This window comes from Nannospalax galili, unplaced genomic scaffold (genome assembly GCF_000622305.1).
Source record: "Nannospalax galili isolate Female #2095 unplaced genomic scaffold, S.galili_v1.0 scaffold107, whole genome shotgun sequence".
NCBI lineage: Eukaryota > Metazoa > Chordata > Mammalia > Rodentia > Spalacidae > Nannospalax > Nannospalax galili.
The window spans coordinates 3560983-3584136 of record NW_008358490.1 but is presented as its reverse complement, the minus strand read 5'-3'; the positions used below and the strand labels follow the sequence as shown (position 1 = coordinate 3584136).

The following is a 23154-nucleotide window of genomic DNA, read 5'->3' as shown; positions in this document are numbered from 1 at the left end:
GAGGTTTCCCTGGTTGCTGCTGCTTCTGGCCCACCCTTCTGTGTCTAACTCTAGTCTGGCCACTCCTTGTACCACCACCTCAAATGCTACCAGCACTCTGGTCCTTCAAGCACCAGACAGCCCTATAACATCCACACCTGCGCACTCACCATGGGACAAGCATGTAGGCCCATGTGACAGGCAACAAACAGGCAACCCACCCCTCAAGGCACCTCACCTGCACGGTGGGCCATAGAGCCTCACTACTGAAAAAAACCTCATATCCATACACACAACACCTAATACACCACACAACAGAACTGAAATCTTGTGAAACTGGATCAGTTCCAGACTCACAGCAGTACTTCTTCATTTTAACTTAAAATCTCCAGAGATGCCAGCCACCAAACAGCAAGAGGTATCAAATCCCTTAATGACATGAGGGTCAGCACTAGCTACTTCTCCATTAAGATGAAGTACATGGGGATGTGGGTGCTGGAGAGATGGCTCAGGAGTTAAGAGCACTTGGTTTGCCATCATGAGGACCAGAGATTCTCTCTCTCAGCCCCCACAAAACAAGCCAGGCATCTGCACATGCCTGTAACCCCAGGTCCAAAGGTAATGACGTAAGGACCACTGGTGTTTGCTGGCTTCTAGCCTAGCCCAGAAAATGTGAGCCCCAGGTTTAGGGCGAGACTCTGCCTCAAAGGAGTAAGTGGAAAGTGAGAGGAGGACACCTGACACCCTCTCCTGGCCTCTATGTATGTGCATAGGCACATCGCATGTGAGTATATACTGAAACACACATACACGCACACACAAGTATGTATCTTTTTGTTTAAAAAAAGCACATGCAAACTGTCCCAATGGCTTTTCCATCCTGTCTCCTGTCCTTCAGAGTCAGATCTACCTGCTACATCTCCATGGATCCAAGAGTGAGGTAGGGAGTAGACACAATTAAAGAATCTAGGACAGTAATAGAGTTTTTAGAACCATGGAGTGCCACATAAAAAATTAATTAAATGATCTGGAAGGCAACCTCTAGAGGGGTGACCATGAGACCTTACCATCCCTCAAAGCAAAATATCTATCTGGCCAAATACCATCTTCTCCCCCATAACCAGCAGTCAATGAACTTCTGCCCTGATACTGGCAAGAATGAAGTTTTCTGAGACACAGGCCAGAGCAGGAGTCCACTTCCTTAGCTGGCCAGGTGCTAGGGAGTCCTCCTTTCAGACAGCCAGATACAATAGGAATGTGATGGGGGCAAAGACCCACAGTCAGCTTCTTACTGTGGTGAAGGGTACATGCCTGTCTCTCAGGATCCTCACAGTCATCCTCAGTTTGCTTCTTGGTCTTATCAGGACACCAAGGCTGCCAGTGCCTCTGGTCTCGAGAACGTTCAGCAGCAAGCCAGATCTGCCACCTGGGCAGAGTCTTGTCTTTTATCTCCTGTTCTTCCTCTTCTGGCTCATCATCATCCTCGTCTAGGCAAGAATGGAACATCTAGTTCACCAGAGCAGTAAATAAAACCATCACCAATATCCATCAGCCTGCTGTGCCAGGTACAGGTGGGCATGAGGCATGCAAATGGATCAGCCATGCCACCTCCCTGGCTCACGGCCTCTCCTATAAGCAGGGAGGATCAGGAAAAACAGGCAGATAAAGGATGGAAAGAGACGATTTTTTAATGCTATTACATGAAGAAGGAATGGCATTCTAGAGCAACAATGTCCAAAAGAACTTCCTGAGATGATGGAAACAGTCTGTGTTAATATCATCGCCACAAGCTTCAGGTGACTTACTGGGCACTGAATGCAGCCTATTAATAAAGGAATTGAATTCTTAATTTTGTTTCACTTAAATTCCCTTTAAGAATAAAACGTAGCTAGAAGTCATTGTTTTGGACAACACAGACTAAATAGAATTTAATGACAGCACTGGTTTAGATTTCCTTAACCCATCCAGACTTTTAGTCAGTGGCTTTATAATTCATTCTGACTTATCCAATAATTTATTTCATTTTGTTTCCTAAGTTTTACCACGCAGAATGAAAGCAGTCACAGTTGCCTGCAAAGCTCGGTATTAAAAAGTAAAAATGTCATTAAAAAAATGGAACAACCACACATGGAGTTTAGCGGTTGCTTATAAAACTAACAGACACCTATCAGAATTACAGAAAGATGAAAACCTAGGTTCACACACAAAAAAACTATATTCATGGGGCTGGACAGATGGCTCAGCGGTTAAGAGCACTGACTGCTCTTGCAGAGGACCTAGGTTCGATTCCTAGCACCACATGGTGGCTACGAACCGTCCTTAACTCCAGTTCCAGGGGAATCCGACACCCTCTTCTGACCTCCGCGGCATTGCACGACATGGGTGCACTCACATACATGCAGGCAACACACTCATAAAATAAAAATAATAAAGAAAAATACATTTTTTTTAAAAAACTATATTCATGCTCAGAGTAGCCTTATAACACCTACCAAAATAAAACGGCCCAGATTCCCAGAGCAGCTGAATAAAGAAGCTGTGGCTTATCTAAACTACTGCTCAGCATGGAGGTGAACCAACTACTGACACAAGCAACAATAGAGGATCTTGGGAGACTTGTCCTAAATGAGTGTCTCTCCAGAAGTTACACAGAAAACAAGCACTGTGGAGGATGTGGAGAAACTGGACCCCTTGGGCACCGGTGGTGGGATATAAAATGGTGCTAGTCATAATAAAAAAACAGTAAGGTAGTTCAAGGAATTAAAGAATTATCACAATTGGGCAATTCTACTTCTGAATATATACTCAAAAGAACTGAAAAAGACTCAGTTATTGCATACCCATGTTCACAGCCCTCTTCTTACTGTTTCAATTGTGACTACAAGATCTGCAGCAGAGATGAGGTTTGCGTTCTCTTTCTGTTGGTTAGCTCTATGCTAGGAGTGTACAACTAGACAGCACTTCGCTGTCAGGCAGAATGACAATCACAACTGCCAGTAATAATTGTTTTGTAATCTTCCTAAAGAGACAAGAATTTTTCAAAGAACTGTTAGTCTGAACATTACCAAAAGAACAGAAAGACTGCCTTGTAAAAAATGGGCAGCAGAGGAGGGAGCAGCTCAGAAAAGCCCTTCCCCTGGAAGTACACAGACCCTCTGAGCACTGCATCCTGGGAGAATGGGAGTGTTCATAGCCTCCAAGGAAAGACAGTTTATTCTGCCATGATGTTCACATTATGTACTTTCGACATCTTGATGTTTATACAATGTTCTTAAGCAGCCGATAAACAGCTCATACAGAGAAACACTCATGAAGATGGAAAAACAAACCCAGAAGAAAAAGGCATACCTCTATTTACCGAGAGGTAGCTTACCTTGGTTGACGACCACCCAGCCACCCCGCTCCTGCTGGTGCATCCATGCTCGCCAGCCTCGGGCTCCCTTCTCCCCAGCCCGGGGCTCACCACTATCCCAGAAGGGTTCAAAGAATTCTACCTGTTCAGGTTTAAAAAATGAAAGTTAGGACTACCACGTCATAACTGCAGAACCATTAGGCAGAATAAGCACTGGTGGGTATCAGGGGAACCAGGGATCCCTAAAACCATGTTCATTGTCAGTGTTTAAGTCTGTACCTGATACACACCACAGAACAGGAAAATCAATTATTCAGTGTGCAGGCAGCCTCCACGATGGCCCCCATCACTCTACCTCTGCCATAGTACGCACACTTGAGTGTTGGCATCAAATATGGTAAGGGCAAAAGAATGACCTGTTGGAGGTCAGGTTATAAGACTAATAAAGGTCTGGTGACCAGGGCCTACAGCTAGGTAGGAAAGGACTCATTTCCAAGTTCTGATCCTGAGGGCAGTCTCACTCCGTTCCTCTAGTACCATCATAGCCACTGATGACCTCAAGTCATGTTGCTTTCAAGACATTTTGAAAGAAAAGGAATTTAAAATTTCAACAGAACAGACAGCTCTTGAGGGGACAACTACATCTTAGGTAACTGTTTCTTCCTAACACCTGGCACAGTGCTCAACACATAATAGGAACTCAGTAAATGCTTTGGGCACTGACATGTAGAAGGGAGGTAGCCACTGAATAAAGCCATGTGCATTATGAAAGCCTGGCCCCATGAGGCCCTCTTCCATCACTCTGTCATTAGATCTGCAGTGTGGAAATCAGCTCCCAGAGGCAGCAAACCATCCCCCAAGAACAGATTGAGCAGGACTATGTTATCAACTAGCAACAGGACTTTAAAAGTTAGCCACCAGCAGGGTGTGCTGTTGCACATCTTTAATGCCAACACTCAGGAGGCAGAGGCAGAGGCAGGCTGATCTTTGTGAGACTGAGATCAGCCTGGTGTACTTAGTGAGTTCCAGACCAGCTGGGGCTACCCTGTCTCAAAAAAAAAACCAAAAAAAAAAAAAAAAAAAATTAGCCAACAGGGTCTGGAGAAATAGCTCAGTGAAGTGGTTAAGAGCACTGGCTGCTCTTGCAGAAGACCTGGGTTCTGTTCCCAGCACACACGTGGCAGCTAATAACCATCTGTAACTAGTTCCAGGGGATGTGACACCGTCTTCTAGCTTCCATGGGTATTACACACACATGGCACACATACATGCAGGCAAAACATAACACATAAAATAAAAATACATAAAAAAAATACATCTTAAAAAGTTAACCAACAATCTACTCTCACAAAAGCTTTTTGGAGAAACTTTTTTAAGACAAGCAAGTTTCCTAAGGGTACATCATAGACTGACAGTCACAGGATCATGTAGCTGGAGCCTGGGCACTCCACACACACGCCTGGAGAAGTGCAATCCTTGTGAGAGTCACCGTAGGGCAGAGTATGTCGACATGGGCTTTGGATGCCAAGCAATGGCCAGTCAGCCTCAAGAAATGGACTGGTCAGCTCTTGTAAGAGTGACAGAAAGAAGTGCATCACTGCCTGTCAAGGGTGGAGCCTAGAGTCAGGCCGTACTGCCAAAACAATTTAGAAGATACATTCAAGAAAAAACAATTTTTAAAATAGTACAATGTTTACAACCAATTTCTTTATTCCTCAGAAGCAGATCAGTGACACTAGACTGTTCTGTGTTATGTTATTTGTGTTTATGGTAACAGCATCTCTCAGGCAATATGGAATGTTGTTAGGCAGCTTTATTTTGATGTTGGTGTGTAAATGCTTCAGAAACATGTGTGCCATTTGTATTTAACAGCTCGGCACCATGGATCAGGGGCTCTGACACTGCAGAGCAGTGGTTCTTGAAATACCACAGTTGTAAACAGTACCTTTCCACCAATAACTGTTCTCATCACAGACCAAGAGGCTCAACAGAAGGACAGGGATAGGAGGTCTCAGATCTGACCTACTGTAGCTTTATAGTCGATTGGGGTCACTGCTGAAGGATGACATATTCTTAAAATACCAAAGCACATCTTAACATTGCTTTGTATAGCTTATAAGCAATTGACTACATAATATTAACAGGTGTAATTCTTTAACCTAACTTTGTCTAAAGGTAGCACAGCACCATGACAAAAATGGTCTTTACTGGCAATTCATGATGACAACCCTTAGCTTCTCAAAAATACAGCTCATAACCAGGTGCAATGGGGCACACCTTTAAATTTCAGCAGTCAGGAGGCAAAGGCAGGTGGATCTCTGTGAGGTCAAAGCCAGCTGGGGCTACAGGGAGAACTGTCTCAAAAAAAAGGTCACCATAAATTCAGACAGTCTCTCCATCTTCCCCGAGAACCTTTCACAATGCAGAAAGCAGTTTTCTACAGTAGAAAAATGGAAAGGATTGTTTCCCGCATACACATAGCTCATTTTGTCACCTCATATAATAAACACTGGCAATGTTTTCTTGTCACCTAAAAGATGAACCCCTACTTGATGAGGATTGTTATAATTTCATATAACAATTTAATTCCATTCACAATTCAAACAGATTTTAGGCTATGGAAAGGTAGCAAGGCAAGACCCAGACAAGACTTAGAGAGAGTGACATGTGCCTTAAAATGGCATGAAGGGGCTGGAGAGATGGTTCAGTGGTTAGGAGCTCTTGCAGAGGACCCAGGTTCTGTTCCTAGCACCCACATAGCAGCTAACAATCATTCTAAACTCCAGTTCCAAGGGACATGATGCCCTCTTATGACCTCCACAGGGACTGCATGTGGTACCCTTACATACATGGAGGCAAATACTCATATACATAAAATAAAAATAAATATATCAAAGAAATTCTTTAAATGGCATAATGACTGTGAGGATAACCCTGCATTTAAACAAGGGGAGGGAGGGAGGGAGGGAGGAAGGGAGGGAGGAGAAAAGGAAGGCTATCAGTGAATTTTTAACCGTGGGAGGAAGGATAGAATAGGAGAGAATCCTCTTTCATCTATCAGATATGTCCACTACTTTCATGAAGGAACTTTTCTTGGTTCACTGGAATATTTCTGAGAGAGAGAGAGAAAGGGGAGGGAGAGAGGGAAAGTGAGAGCGAGACAGAGAGAGAGAGAGAGAGAGAGAGAGAGAGAGAGAGAGAGAGAAAACATGCCAGCAGAGCCCAGTACCTGTACTTTAGTAGGCAGCTCTTTCACACTGTCAGGCTTGAAGAAGGTGAAGTCAACCATGGCTTGGAACAAAGAGATGACCTTCTCCGAGTGGCCAGCCTGCCGCAGAAAGTGGCACTGCTGAAGAAAGAGCACTGCGAACAGGAGAGCGAAAGGGAGAGTGCTCTGTTGACACCACAAAGGCAGAAAATGTGACTTCTCAACATGCAACTGGACACCCAGAAACCACTGTCATATAGCCAATGTCTGGAGTCAAAAGGATAAAAACAGTGCTGCAATCCTAATACTGTTGTTCTAATATTTGCATGAAACTACCACAGAATACAATATTAACAATAACTATATAATCTAAAAAATAAGGCAGAAGATTGTTAGCTGTCAAATAGTCAAAGCTCACTGCTACAAGAGCAATGGTAGAAAAGCAATGTCATCCATTTCTATGAGACGAAGATCAGAACTCAATCTACTCAACTGTCACTAGATGGCATTATCTACCAGCAATTCTCACAGTAGTTCAAACCAAGATTCCTCACTTGGCATGTTAGGCTCATCTTAATAGAGGTATAATCCTAGGCTGGGTGTGGTGGCACATGCCTTTAATCCCACCAGCACTTGGGAGGCATAGGCAGGTGGATCTCTGTGAGTTCAAGGCCAGCCTGGTCTACGTAGTGAGTTCCAACCCTGTTTCAAAAAGACCAAAAAAAAAAAAGTGGTATAATCCCATTTATTAAATAGCACTAAGATATGTAAGTGCATTACAAACAATATCAAATATGAGACTCTTTAAAAACAAATTGTGGGGGGCTGGAGAGATGACTCAGTGGTTAAGAACACTGGCTGTTCTTGCAGAAGACCAGGGTTTGAATCCCAGCACCCACATGGCAGCTAACAACTGTCCGTAACTCCAGTTCCAGGGGATCCGACAGCCTCTTCTGTCTTCTGCAGGCATTGCACAACATGGGTGCACTTACCTACATGCAGGTAATACATGTATACACATAAAATAAAAATAATAAATAAAATTTTTTTTTAAAAAAAGACACGCACCACCATGCCCGGCTTATTTTATAAAAAATAAATAAATACATACTTACATACAAATTCTGCCAGGCATGGTGGCACAAGCCTTTAATTCCAGCACTCAGGAGGCAAGAGGCAGGTGGATCTCTATGAGATCTAGGCCAACCTGGTCTACATATTAAGTTCCAGGCCAGCTGGGGCTATAGGAAGACCCTGTTTCAAGTATCAACAACAACAAAAAATTCTGTGTCATACATTTTATTTTTGGTGCTAGGGATTAAACCTGGGGCCTCATGTATGTTGAGTATATACCCCACCACTGAGCTATACCCTCCAGCCCCAAATACAAGACCCTTTATGTCAGTGCAGTAAATGCTTATTATTTGTACAGCAATCTCTTTATGTGTCTATATGGAAATGGTAATACTTAATCACGCTTATCATGTGCCACACATGGAACAGGCTCATCATATATTATGTCACTTAACGTGTACTATAGTCCTGGCAGGCACATGTTAATCCTATTGTTTCTGATGAAGAAACATGCTTGAACAGGTCAGGAATCTACCCAGTATCACACCAGAGCCAAAGGACAATCCAGGCCTTGAGCTGAAGAGTGGCACTCTCCAGCTACCGCACAATGCAGGCTGGCTCCTGTAATCCATCAGGCTTCTTGGGGACACACCAAAAACATTAAGAGCAAGACCATTCCAGTCATTTACATGTATGTAGTAAGCAGAGCATCTCACATACCTCACTGCCAGAGACTCTGTAACTGGAGGTCTCTGCACGTAAAGTCACCGGCAGCCAAAGTAGATAAGAGATTGGAGCCTGTCCACTTGGTGGAACTTCTTACCAGTCCTACTGTCCTAACTCTGGCTGGCTCTAACACTCCTACCACCCCCTGTGAGCTGGAGGGGAGTCTTAAATTAACAAGAGTCATAACACTTAAAAAAATCTGTTCTAAGAACTTAGACTTTTCTAAAATAAACCTAAAGACAAACAAAAATAAAACCCCTCCCACACAACCAGACTTCTCTCCTTACCAAACATGGCGTCTTCCGTGCCAGGCTCCGCAGGGTGAGACAAGATGCTGCCATCCCTCACGGCAGATAAAGTGCTCAAGCATTTGCCATACAAACTGTGAATTTTTGATATTGAAAAGGTGCTGAACTGGCTCTGGCAAAACAAAAGATATTTCTGCCACAGGGCTGTGTTATTGGGGTGTAAGAAGATCAGTTTCTGCCACTCCTTGACAAGCATGGAGGGCTCCCAGAACTCAGCGCAGAGCTTCAGCTTGGCCAGCTTCAGGTCCATGCTGCTCGGGTTGCTCTCAATGGCCCGCTCCAGCACTGCCAGCTTCTTCTCCAGGAGGAGCTTCAGGGACTTCTTCCGCCACTCCTGCTCGCCTTCCTCAAGGGCATACAGGCCAGGGCTCCTCATCACCTCGTCCTCAACAGCAAACACACCAGCTTACTGATCAAACAGACCCATGTGCTCCTAGGTTTCGGCAGTGCACTACACTCCCAATGGGTTTTGAGCCTTTCAAAATGAACTCTTAGGAAAACTTTGTTGATGGCCTCTAACTTACTACAACTACATTTAGTAAACACACAGTTCCTAGGTGTCTGTGACGCCTAGCATGTTTTGTCTTTATTTCACCTCACAGAACTGTGTCCTGTCATTCTTTTTCTAAAGATTTATTATTTATGTGTGTGTATGTGCACATTGTGTGTGCAAGTATGCATGCCTGCATGCACTTAGAGGCCAGAAGAGGGCGTCAGGTGTCCTCCTTTATCACTCTCGGCCGTATTTCCTTGACACAGAGTCTCTCCCTGAACCTTGAGGCTTACATTTTCTTGGCTAGGCTGGAAGCCAACAAGCCCCACAGGGATGCCTATCTCTACCCCTTCTCAAAGACAGAGTAACAGGTATGCTAGGAGTGCCAGCTTTGTTCTATGGGTGCTGGGAGCTAATGTCTAGTCCTCATGATCGCATAGCAAGTGCTCTTAAACAGTCATCTCCCCATTTCCCACCCTGTTCTTCGCATGGATTTACACAAGAATAACTAGCAAACAGTGCTTTATAAAGGTAAGAGCTAACTTTACCAATAAAACAGCCCAAGTCTATTAACTGTTATGAGTGGCTGAAAATGAACGACAAAAACAATCCTATGTAAGAAGGGAGCACACACCTCTAACCAGGTAACCGTGAGCAGCCCCGACCACTTACAACTCTGTGCCCGTTACCTGTGTGGTCTGAGAGGACCTCACCTTGCCTAATACCACCCCTTTTCTCTCCAAATTCTGTTCCTAGGAGGTCTTAATCAGTGGTACGCTGCTTATCTAGCAGGTGTGAGGACCTCTCCTCCAAAAATAAATATCCTACTCCAGTTTTGTTCCATTCCCAGGTACTACGTGTACTCCATGCTGCACTTATTCCTCACATCAGCCTTCCTCACTGGACTGTGAGCAAGCTCAGGACAAACACTAACCTAAGGAGAAGTCAGTGCCAGGACTAGTCAGAGAAGTTCAAAAAGGGCTACGGGACCACACATGGTACTGCATACCTATGATCCCAACACCTAAGAGGCAGAGGAAGGAAAATGGCAAGTTCAAGCCCACCCTGGGCAACAGAGACCCTGCAGAATAAATGGCTCAGCCCTAAATCAGAAACACCATTCTAAGAACCAGGACAGTGACACTTACCTGAAAAGCCACAAATGCCATCCACAGCTGAGTGTCCCGAGGATTCTCCCGAACCTTTCTGTTAAACTCCTCTACTCTGGCCTTAAGAACAGCTCTCTCCCTGTCTTCTTGTGAGTCTGGCTGCTTGGATTCTTGCTCTGTTGGACCCTGTCCTTGTAACCACTGTGTGGTTGACTGATCATAAATCCCCAGAGGATTCAACCATGTGGTACCAGGAACAGCCACATCAGCAGAGTCCCTCACTGGAATAAAGGTGGCTGGCTCAGAGGACAGAGGCTCAGCATTACTGCTCACAGCCATTCCATCGATGCTCATCAATCCCACATTCTTCTTGGTAAAATAACGCTCCAGTTGCTTGTGTGAGCGCCTCTTTGCTGCAGAAGCCCCTTCCCAAGATATACACTGCTTCTTAGGGTTAATACCCAGGCAGGAGTCTCCTTTCCGCTTGTATCTTAGTGGAAAAAAGAAGACAAGGAACTGAGACAAGGTGTGGCACCTGTGTGTGGCTGACGGTTCATGAGACCCGACTCTTGTTACACAGGTTCCCTCCCGCCTCCTTTCACAGTGCATCTATTCCGAGCTACACGAGGATCAGCAATAGGTTTTATTCTGCATGGCTTGCCTTCTTCCTATGACATTTCAATCCTGTTAACATCTCTATCAATTTAAGATCATGCCTTCTCAATCTTAGTACTTTATATTTCTCTGGAGCTTTGTAAAGGTTTGTCACATACATGATGTCATCTGATTATTGCAGTCATATGTGACAGGCAAGGCAGAAATGATTACCCCCTTTCACACTGTTCTAAGATAAGCGTCCTAAGATCTGGGAGCCTATATCATGTCTCTTAGGCCAGTCCTTTTTCCCCAATGTTGTGCTCTAGCTCCCTACTTAAGAAGGTAACATCCCAGGCTGGAGAGATGACACAGTGGTTAAGAGCACTGACTGCTCTTGTAGAGGACCTAGGTTCGATTCCCAGCACCCACATGGCAGCTACGAACCATCCTTAACTCCAGTTCCAGGGGAACCCGAAGCCCTCTTCTGACCTCCACAGCACCACACTGACTAAAGAGCGTTTTTTTGTTTGTTTGTTTATTTTTATTTCATGTGTATGACTGTATTGCCTGCATGTATGTGAGTGCACCCGTGTCAGTCCAGTGCTGCGGAGGTCAGAAGAGGGCTTCGGATTCCCCTGGAACTGGAGTTAAGGACAGTTCATAGCCACCATGTTGGGTGCTGGGAACTGAACCTGGGTCCTCTGCCAGAGCAGTCAGTGTTCTTAACCACTGAGCCATCTCTCCAGCCCCTAAGATCTTTTTTTAATCCTTAAAAAGGCATGTCAAATGAAAATACATTTGGTTATTCTATAATACTCTAGAGCAAAGAGGTTGGGTTCTAAAGTGCTTTTGTGGAACATGCAGGCATCCACAAGCAAAAACCAAAGAAAACTGTATACTCTCTGTATGCATGTCAGCAAACAACTCAGTTTAAAAATGCAGCCAGAGATGTGAACCAAAATTTCACACAAGACATGAATGGCCAAAATACATGCAAAAACATACTCAGTATCCATTGAAACCATGCTGGGGTCACAGCACACCCAAGATAACTAAAATTCTCAAGACTAACAACCCCAAGTATAGTAAACGACCACAATTCTCATATGCTGCTGGTGGAAATGTACTGACATCATTACTTTGGGAAAAGGCGGGGTAACTGTTTCTTAAAAATTGAAACACAGATCTACCCTATGACCCAGCAATTCTATTGCTAGGTATTTACCCAAGAAAAAGGAAACCACACATCTACGCAAAGACTTGTGCACAAATGTTCTCAGCAGCCAAACACTGGAAAGAATCCAGGTGTCCAAGAGGAGAAAGCATAAGCCACGAGCAGTAAAGCCATAAAATAGTGGAGCCATAAAGCAGAACGCTACCAGCAGCAACAGCAGACAAACTACTAATCAGCACCATATGATGGACCTCAGAAACGCCACACTTCGTGAAAGAAGCCAGGCACAAAGAAGTACATACTGAATGACTCCACTCACAAGACATTCTAGTCAGGCAAAACTAACTGATGGTGAGAAAAACATGAGCCCAGGTTGCCCCTGGGACCCATGGGGTGGGGTATGGCTGCCTGGAGAGCAGCATGGGGAAATGTTCATGGCGTCCTGTATTTCACAGAGGTTGTGCTTACACAGGCAAACGTTATTTATCAATACTCTTGTCAGTATTCAAGAGTGAAGATTTGTGCATCACGCTGCATGTAAATTTTAAATCCGAAGAAAAAAGCCTGAATAAATACTGGATTCTAATTACTAATATGCATGTTGAAGTTTTAAAGAGTAGCGTATTGTCTGTGGCTCACTTTAAAATGCATCCAGGGGCTGGAGAGATGGCTCAGTGGTTAAGAGCACTGACTGTTCTTGCAGAGGACCCAGGTTCGATTCCCAGCACCCACATGGCGGCTACGAACCATCCTTAACTCCAGTTCCAGGGGAATTCGAAGCCCTCTTCTGACCTCCACGGCACTGCACGACACAGGTGCAGGCAATATACTCATGCACATAAAATTAAAATAATAAATATTTAAAATGCATCGAAAATTCAGATGGACTGATGGACACGGGTGAGGAAACAAGTGGGAATTAGAGGTAGAATGTCAAGGACTGCGTGAGTATAGTCTTTCTACCTTGCCGTTTATTTGAAATTTTGCACAATAAAACACCACGTGGAAAGGAAAGGTCAGAAAAGAAGTACCCCATCCTCTGTTGGCTCCACCTCCAGCTCAGCCTGAGACAGCCTTGGCCAGCCAGGGCTCTCTCACTTCCTTTCACTCTCCACTGGTGACAATGCCTGTCTGGGTGCTTGTCACTCCATCACTGCTTAAGTGCAGTGCGTTCCAAGTCAGGGAAACGTTTTCCCAAATCTGCATACAAGTCCTCTTAAACCCAACATGGTTTGAATATTGTGATGGCTAATCCAGATTGTTAGCTTGCTTACAATGAGAAGCATTTAGTGTTGTAACACATAAAAGAGTTTGTAAAATAAAGGCTGACACAGAATTAACCTTTACAAGAACTCTGGGCTCATGGCCATAGGTAGCCATGACGTGACCCTGAAATAGGACACAGACACAGACCTTCAGTTCCAAAAGAAAAAGAAGTTTCTGACTCTTACGATATTTTGGGATGGGCAAGCTCCACACAAGACCTAGACTAGGGCTAGAACTCACAAGGCGCTAATAGTGAAGCTGTAATTCAAGGTCGTCTCAAAGCTGAGAGGAGGAAGAGAACTACAAGGTCACAGCACAGCTTTCCTATCAACTCTGCATCCAGGGAAAAGGACTGCAAAGGGGTGAGGCCTGATGAGGGGGTGAGGGGTGGGGGGGCTAGAAAGTCTGTGAAAGCACACTCCTGGCCAAGTCTGTGAAGAAGGGAAGATCTGCCCTGAATGTGAGTGGCACCATCCCAGGCAGAGGGCCTCAATGAGATCAAAGAGCACAAAGGAGAAACCAGCTGGTACAAATGTTCTCTCTCAGGGCTGGAGAGATGGCCTAGTCGTTAAGAACACTGGTTGTTCTTGTAGAAGACCCAAGTTCGAATCCCAGCACCCACATGGCAGCTAACAACTGTCCGTAACTCCAGTCCCAGGGGATCCGACAGCCTCTTCTGACCTCTGAGGGCACTGCATGACACGGGTGCACTTACCTACATGCAGGCAATACAAGCATGCACGTAAAATAAAAATAATAATAAATAAAAATTTTTAAAAAACAAGTGTTCTCTCTCTGCTTCTGGGCCACAATGACTGAACTGCTGTCCCACCATGCCTTCACCACTGTGATGTGCTATGGAAGTGGCACCTCGGAAACCATGAGACAAAAGAAATCCCTCTCTTTTATTTCCCCTCGGTCTTTTTGAGACAGGGTCTCCTTATAGCCACAGCTGGCCTGGATTCGCTATAGAGACCTGGCTGGCCTTGAACTCACAGAGATCCGCCTCCCTAGTGCTGGGATTAAAGGTGTGCACTAGCTAAGAAATCTCTCTTTAAATTGGTTTTCTCAGATATTTTTGTGATGTCCTCTTAGAAACTCATATTTAAACATGCTCCCCAAACCCCTATGTTGCTGGGATTAGAAGTGGGCCTTTGGGAGAGGAATTAGATAAGTTCATCAAGGTAGAGACACCATGCAGTAGTGGCGGCTTTAGAAGCAAGGAAGAGAGACATGAGCTGACCTTGCCCGGTCTCCCCCGGTAATCCCCTCTCCACATTATGATGCAGCAAGAAGTCCTTCACCAGGTACAAGGCAGGTGCCAGTACCACACTCTGGAACTTCCTGGTCTCCAAATGTAGACTAAATAAACTTCTGCCCTCAACTATGTAGACACAGGGATTTTTGTTATAGCATCAGAAAAGAGAAAGTAAATTCCTTCTCTATCCTCCTCTCAATTCTTCCTAGATTGCCTCACTCTATCACAGGGCATGGAATGCGCCTCTGTGGTAGTGTGTACTGAGCATGTGCAAGAAGACCCTCAGCACCACAAGCATAATGAAGATGTGATGAGACAAAACAGTGCTAAGGACACTCAAAATAAGCCTCTAGTACTCTAAGGAACAGACTACAAGTAAAAAGCTAATTCTGTCTCCTACTTTTTTTTTCTTTTGAGACAGGATCTTACCATGTAGCCCAGGCTGGCCTAAATTTGGCCATGTAGGTGAAGCTAGCCTGCAACTTGTAAGCCTCCTGCTTCAGCCTCCTGAGTACTGGGATTACAGGCATGCAACATCATGTCTTGCTTCCTAATATTATTTTAACTGATTAAAGATGCATAGTATTTAAAATATTCACATAGTATTTTTAAATGTTACTGGGTTTTCTGATTTAATTTAAAAGTAACCGTGGCATTTCCTATAGCAAAGTAAATGAAGGTGTGAAGAGAGAACAGGAATCCTACTGGCTTACATCACTAGTTCAGACACACGCTTCTGGATACAGCCATATCTACACACATAAAACCTTCTTTAAAATTTTTATTTATTGTTAGATAATGTGTATGAGTGCTCTGCCTGCGTGTAAGTGTACCTGTGTCATGCAATGCCTGCAGAGGCCAGAAGAGTTTCGGACCTCAGAACTGGAGTTTTGGATGGTTAGTTGCCATGGAAGTGCTGGGAACTGAGCCTGGGTCCTCTGCAAGAGCAGCTGGTGCTCTTAACTGCTGAACCGTCTCTCTAGCACCTTACAACCTTTTTTTCTTTTGGTCTTTTTGAGGCAGGATCTCCCTGTAGCCACAGCTGACCTGGATTCCCTGTGGCCCTGTGGAGACCAGGCTGGCCTCAGACTCATGGAGATCCACCTGCCTCTGCCTCCCAAGTGCTCGGATTAAAGGTGTGCACCACCACGCCTGGCCTTACAACCTTTTAAAAATAGTTATCATATAGCTTCAAGCCTTCCTCATTACTTTCAAGCATTCTCTATACAATTAGTTTTAAAGACTATAATTTTTAAAATCACATTTATTTAGTGTGTATGTGCATGGGCACACGTGGAGGTCAGAGGACATATGGAAGGCAGTTCTCTCCTCCCACCAGGTAAGTCCTGGGGATCTAACAGGTTGTCAGACTCTGTGGCAAGCATCTCTACCTGCTGAGCTATCTTGCCAGCCCCAATATAATTTCTGTGGGTTTCAAACCATTCCACTGTATGGGTGTGTCATAATTTAACTCTTTCCATACTCCTCTACCCTATTAGTATATCTACTTTATCACTTGTTCTAAAATCTTAATAAAGAGGACCTGGAATCTAATTTAATGCAGTATTTCCCTAAATGAAGGCAGTTTTCCTATAAAATCCTTATCTGATAATCTACTGGCCTCCACTTGAATTCCAGAGGCAGGGACCTTTGGAATTTCAATGAATGACATTATATGGACCCTTAATCTAAACAAATTCATCTCAAATCAAATCAATGAAAAGAGAGGTAAGGGTGCAAGAAGAAAAGGAAGACGGCAAACACGTTAAATGAAGCACACTGTCTGAACCTACTCATGCCCAGAGTGAGCAGGCCAGGCAACTACATCTGCTTTTCCTTCGGTGGCCTCCACTTCCACCAGCCCTCACAATGACTCCATCACTGACTGCCTGGGTAAACTTATCAAATCACTAAATTTGTCCGTATCAGTCAGCTTTGCATGACTGTCACAATGCTGTGATAGTATGAGGCCAGACTACTTCACAAAGAAAAGAGGTTTATTTTGGCTCACAGTTTTGGAGGCCAGAGCCCAAACAATCAGGATGCTGCACACTGCTTCAGGCCCCCTTTGATTATACCGTATCATGTGCTGTGATTTGGTCTCTCCCTTTCTCTTTATAAAGTCCCAGGGATTCAATCCTACTAAGGGCTCTACCCTATAATCTAATTTAATCACCTCCCCACAAAGTCCTATCCCTAAACACCATTGTCAGATTAGCTTTCCATCTTTTTAATGTCTTTAATATAAGACTTTCGGATTTGAGCCTGGTGGTTCAAGTCTGTAATACCAACTACTTGGGAGACTGAGGTAGGAGGATTAAGTCTAAAGCCGGCCTAAACTATACAGTGAGTTCTAGACCAGCCTGGTCTAGAAAACAAGACCCATTTCAAAAAACCAAGAAAGTAACAAAACAGCTGGGGATGTGACTCAGTGATGGAGAACCTGCCTAGCAGGTCAAGGGCCCTAGGTTAATCCCTAGGCAGGCCTACAACAGAAAAGAAAAATTTAAGTCTTTGAGGACTAATCAGTGATTGTGATGGGACAAACTATACTCAAACCACAGCACCATTTGTGCCTCAGTGTCTTCATCTGGAGGATGAAGAAATAATCCAAAAATACATGAATACATTTTAAATAGTTGGATTATTTATTCTCAGCCATGAGGTTTTAGACAACAGCATGTGGGCTACATTTGCACTGGAAACAACTGAGACAAATTCCTCATGAAGGACAGTTCAGTTGGGAGTGTTTCCACGGTGAAGATCCTTCAGGATGAACCAGTAGAGGTGCAGTGAGGCACTGGAAACTGAAATTGATCAGTGGCCTAAAAAGAACAATCTCAGCCAGGCGTGGTGATACACTTCTGTAGCCCTAATACTTTCCAAACTCAGGCAGGAGTTCAGCCTGGGCTACACAGTCAATCTGAAGCCAGCCTGAGCTAAATAGGGGAACTTAAAGCAGAAACCAACAAACAAAAAAGAATAATGATGCCTTAAATCCCATGGTCCTCAACCTTTGATTTTCAAGACTGTAAGCTGGGAACAAGTCATGTTTTACTGTCCTTTATATTCTAAGTTACCTGCAAAATACTAAACATCTATAGGAGTTCAGTAAAAACTCACATTTTGTTTTTGTTACCATTATTGTTTGAGATGGGGGAGTCAAACTAAGTTGCCTAGGATTACCTCAAATTGACAATCCTACTTCAGTCTTACAAGTAGCTGGGGCTACAGGAATGAGCCACCCCACACATTTTTTCAAATATTTTTGATTGACAGATTGTAGGGGAAAAGTTCAAATTCCAGGGTATGTTGACAGGGAGGCATGAGTTTGAACCACGGAAAACGGGTGATAATGCTGTCATCAAAGGAGCCATATGCTGCCAAAAGAGACAAGTTCCCAAACCAATACATGTTTTGTTTGTTTGTTTGTTTGTTTGTTTTGGTCTTTTTGAGACAGGGTCTTCCCTGTAGCCCCAGCTGTCCTGGAACTCACTATGTAGATCAGGCTGGCCTTGAACTCACAGAGATCCACCTGCCTCTGCCTCCCGAGTGCTGGGATTAAAGGCATGCGCCACCATGCCCGGCTACCACCACCTATTTTTATGATCCTACGGTGATATAAGCTAGAAATAATTTGAAAAAGTCATTATCATCAAATGTCATTTTTTAAAAGGCATATGTGTGGGGCTGGATAAATAAAAATGCTCTTGCCACTTTTTAAAATGGCATATAGATTACACCAAATGGTGTCCAGATACTCTGCTGCAATTAATTATTATAAGGTTTTTTAGATTCATTCATTCAACAAACACTTACTGAACACCTACTCTGTCAGGCACTACGCTATGCTTTGCACCAGGGATAAAATTAACCCAACCTCACCTCCCGGCTTCCGCTTTCATTTCAGAATATAGAAGAGACATGTGCCTTCACAACTCAACAACAGGCAAAACTCAGCAGAATCTATGAGACAGACAGACAGACAGTGCTGAGAGAATTCAAAGAAAGACGTTACTTCCAAAGCAAAAAAAAACAGGGCTTACTATAATATTACCTTGCGATATCCCCTCGGTACAGAGACTTGTACTCCCAGTTGGCAGGATCTGGTTTTTTATCTGTTCTGAAGACTTCTCCTGTCAAACTCTGAATGTCTTCCAACCAAATGGAGCAATGTCCTGTATCAGCAGCAGCATTATGTCCTTGACTGCTGGACAAAGAGAAAGGGACAGGAACTTCAAAAACACTGCAGCAACATTTTGAGCATTTCCAGAAATATGAACGTTAAACCTTTCAAACCCCACATTCTAGTTTTGAGTTGCTGTGATAAACATCATTACCAAAAACAACCTGGTGAGGAAACAGTTTATTTCATCTTACAACTCCCAGCTCAATCCATGACTGAGGGAAGTCAAGGCAGGAACTCAAGGGGGGAACCAGGAGGTAGGAACTGAAGCAGAGACCACAGAGGAATGCTGCTGACTGGCTTGCTCCCCTGGCTTGCTTAGCTATGTTTCTTATATAGGCCAGGCCCACCTGCCCAGGAATGGCACCACTCACAGTGAGCTGGGACTTCCTACATCAATTAGCAATCTAGAAAATGACCCACAAACATGGCCACAGGCCAATCTGATGACCAGCATACCCCGCATGGCATCAAACACACCCAGTACATATATAATCACACATACAATAGAGAGGGCCTTTGCCACCAGAAAAAGCTTTTAAAATAAGCAAAACCTACAACCACTAAATGACACTTTACCAAGAAAAGAAGTCATCCCAGAAATTAACCTGAAGGATATAGGCATTCTTTTTAAATATTTTGTTTAAGCCAGGACTGGTGGCATAGACCTATAATCCCAGCTACTCAGGAGACAGTGCCAGGAGATCAAAAGTTCAAAGCCTCCCTGGGTAGTTTAATGAGACCCTGTCTCAAAAAAAAAAAAAAACAAAAGCACAGGCTACATAGCTCAGTGGTAGTAATGTACATGCCTACTATGCATGAGGCCCAGGGTCCAGAACCACAATAAATATAATATTCACTTAAATGCCTATAAGTACAATTTCAAATGTATTATAAACAAGACTGTTTAGGAAAGAAATATTTCTGCTCCAAAACACTTTAGAGCACAAAGCAGAGGGAAAAGCCACATATCAAATGGTGAGAAACACATTAAAGTGGGCCATCTTACTTTCCCTAACTTATTTTAAAAGCCTCAAATGTTTTATGCCAACTGAGTACTGTTTTAAAATGGGGAGAGGGGGTGGACTGGAGAGGTGGCTCAGCAGTTAAGAGCACTGTCTGCTCTTGCAGAATACCTGGGTTAGGGTCCTAGCACTCACATGGCAGCTAACAACCTCTATAACTCCAGTTCCAGGGGATCCAATGCCTTCTTCTGGCCTCCACAGGCACTGCACACACCAATGCATTTACATAGATGCAGGCAAAAATACTCATACACATAAAATTTTTAAATCAAAAAAATAAGTAATATGCCATAATTCTGAATTTCTGTGTCTCCAATGTCACTATGGCATGGTCTCATCCCAGACAGTATACATCATCTGGGATGTATACTGTCTGGACCTCCCACAGAAAGGGCAGAATTATAAAGCTAAGACAAGACCCTTATTGACCTCTTGAAGTCAATGTGTGGAATGGCAAATGTTTGGCTCAGATACAAATAAAAGGAACTACCTCTTAGGAGTTGAGTGAGAGGGAAGGAAGGTCTTCTGGCCTCTGGCATCTTCCTTTCTCTGAAGAAGTTAACCATAATGCTGCTGACACAAGAAGCTGCCGCAGCAGTCAAAACAGCCATAACTGTTGCTCCATCTTTGTTTTGTAGATCTGCCCAGACAGAACTAAAGATTCTGAAAACTTCTAAATAATTCTTGGTAGGGAATAAAATAGTATTTCAGGGACACAAAATAGCTACTCAGTATTTGTTGAATGGCAAGCCTTGTATTAAAATATATAGTGATGGGGCTGGAGAGACGGCTCAGCAGTTAAGAGAGATCACTTATTGCTCTTGCAGAGGATCCAGGTTCAGTTCTAGCACCCACATGGCAGCTCACAACTGCCCATAACTGCAGTTCCAGGAGATCCAGAGGCCTCTTCTGGCTTCCACAAGCACTGTATATATGTGATACACTTACATACATGCAGGCAAAACACTCATACATGCAAAATAAAAACAATGATTTAGATGCAGCTGCCTAAAGAACTGTGGGTTTCTCTACAGAACAGAAGAGGCAACAAAAGGAGGGAGACTCCACTGGAGAGAACAATGCACCCAGAGAGGAATGAACCCAGCTGCAGACCACCTCCAAGGGGGAAACAAGCGCCCGTCTCTTCCCTACTGAGCACCAAGGTCAGGAAGCCGGATGTGGTCTCAGTAGTGTGTACAGAGGAGCTGCCTCTACTTTGTGGTGAAGAACTCATCCCAGGAAACAGGTCAATTAGTGGCTGTCTGGGGAATTTGTCCCTCAATCCCCTGAAGGAGAATCCCATAAAGTATGCTACCCTCCATGAACCCATTTTCCTGACATGTGGAAAGATATTCACAAATCACTAAAATCTGAGACCCTGCTATGTGGAAACAAACACTTCTGCCAAGTCAACTTCTCCACAGAGATTAAAGAAGTTAGTGAGAAAACAAAAAAGAAAGTTTAAAACAATCTATTTTATCTTAGTAAAGTTTACTAAAGTAATCTAAAAAAAAAAATCTTACCTAGGGAATAGATAAAATTCCTTATCTAGGAATGAAGATGGCTCAGTATATAAAGTACTTCCTGGGCAAGCCTAAGAACCTGAGCTCAGATGGCCAGCACCAACATAAAAAGCCAGCACAGCCAGCAGCATGGACTGTAAGTCCAGCACTCAGAGGTGGAAACAGAAAGATCTGTGGAGCTCCCTAGCAAGCCAGTCTAGCCAATCGGTGAGCTCCAGGGTCAGTGAGAAACCCTGTCTCAAAAGATAGGAGGGAAGGTGATAAAGACACCAGATATCGACCTCCAGCCTGCGCGCGCGCGCGCGCACACACACACACACACACACACACACACACGCCCCAACAATAAAAGGCCATCTGGACCAAACACTATTAAGAGACTGAAGCTGGATGTGGTGGTATATGCCTATAATCCCAGCACTGGGGAAGTGGAGGCAGGACTTCAAGTCAGCCTGGGCTACATGAGATCCAGTCTCAAAGGTCAGAAAGATCCTCTCTGACATGGCTAATCAAAGGATGAAGTTAACAATCTTTCAAACTCTTCCCTCAGCTGTAGGAAGGGAGATATAAATAAAAGTTTTCAGAAGCTGAGCTGGGCTTCTCAGAAAGCAGAGGCAGGTGGACCTCTGTGAGATCAAGGTCAGCCTGGTCTACACAGTGAGTTTCAGGACAGCTGGAGCTATAGGGAGACCCTGTCTCTAATGATAATCATCATCATCATCATTTTCAGAAGTTGCAACAAAGTCGCTTATTTTAAAGACATTCAAGTTTAAAGACCTTTAAAAAGTAAATTGGGGAGGGGGGGTTAGCCCAGTAAAATGCTTGTCATGTAAGCATGAGAACCTGAGTTCAACTCCCACAACCCAGGTTAAAAAGTTGGGCATGATGGCATACATTTAAAATCCCAGCACTGGGGAAGAAAACACAGGCAGAAATGGATCCCTGGATCTCGGTGGCAGGCTTGCCTAGTCTTGACTACTTGACATGCTCCAGGCTGGTACAAGACCCTATCTTTAAAAGGGGGAGAGAGGGCTTAAAGAGATGATTCAGCAGTTAAGAGCAATGGCTGACTCGGGTTCAGTTCCCAGCACCCACATGGCAGCTAACAACTGCCAGTAACTCCAGTTCCAAGGGAATCTGATGCCCTCTTCTGGCCTCTGTGGGTACTGCACATACATGCTGCACTTACACACAGGCAAAACACTCATACACATAAAATAAAAATGAATTAATTAATTTTTAAAACCCAAGATGGATGACACCTGAAGAACACTCAATATGACCTCTGGCCTCACACATACATGCACACCTGCACACAATTCACACACAAAAAAATTAGAATATCAACAACATATTCAATAATTCATATAGCAAAAATATCCCATATCAGGCCCTACATCAAGGGATGAGAGCCAGAGAACAGTAGTAAGCAAGGCACCCATGACCCCTGCCTCCTGAGCTCAGTCTAATTATGAGCCTTTGACCAAACGTCATTTCCCTCCTGCAAACAAGCACAGGTCACAGGCATGGTCCCTGAGATACACAATGCTAAATAAATCTCTTCTGAGCCACAGAGGCCTGCACTCTTCCCATGCATCAGATGCCACTGCTGGGATCCCGGAAGACTACTGTTTGCCTCTGATGGAAACAGAGGGCCAGGCTCCAGACCTGCTCAAGCACTGAGTTCTCTTGACATCAACCAGACTCCCAAGCACACAACAAAGTAAATAATCCCTGAAGAGAGGCAAAAATCTCAATAGCACTACTTTTTTCTGTATGCCTTGGACATGTATTTAAATGTTCTATCTTCCAAAACACTGAAGCAAAGAAAAGAAAAAGGTTAAGATAGAATTTAGGTAGTGTTATGGCTAATACT

General features: G+C 44.0%; 1 protein-coding gene across 3 annotated transcripts in view; it reads right to left on the bottom strand.

Moving 5' to 3' along the window:
* The window catches only part of Nrde2 (NRDE-2, necessary for RNA interference, domain containing), a 47857-nt gene that overhangs the window by 10614 nt on the left and 14089 nt on the right, over positions 1-23154 (bottom strand). Inside the window, exons 4-9 of one of the 3 annotated variants that reach the window (XM_017795242.2) lie at positions 18602-18751; positions 10289-10739; positions 8627-9032; positions 6561-6694; positions 3353-3473; positions 1291-1466 (exon numbers count right to left, since the gene is read on the bottom strand). In XM_017795242.2, the coding sequence (XP_017650731.1) occupies positions 1291-1466; positions 3353-3473; positions 6561-6694; positions 8627-9032; positions 10289-10739; positions 18602-18751 (1438 nt within the window). Of the gene's footprint in view, positions 1-1290; positions 1467-3352; positions 3474-6560; positions 6695-8626; positions 9033-10288; positions 10740-18601; positions 18755-23154 lie in introns of all 3 variants that reach the window. The other 2 variants (XM_008821748.3, XM_029557985.1) reach the window with 2 other exon arrangements.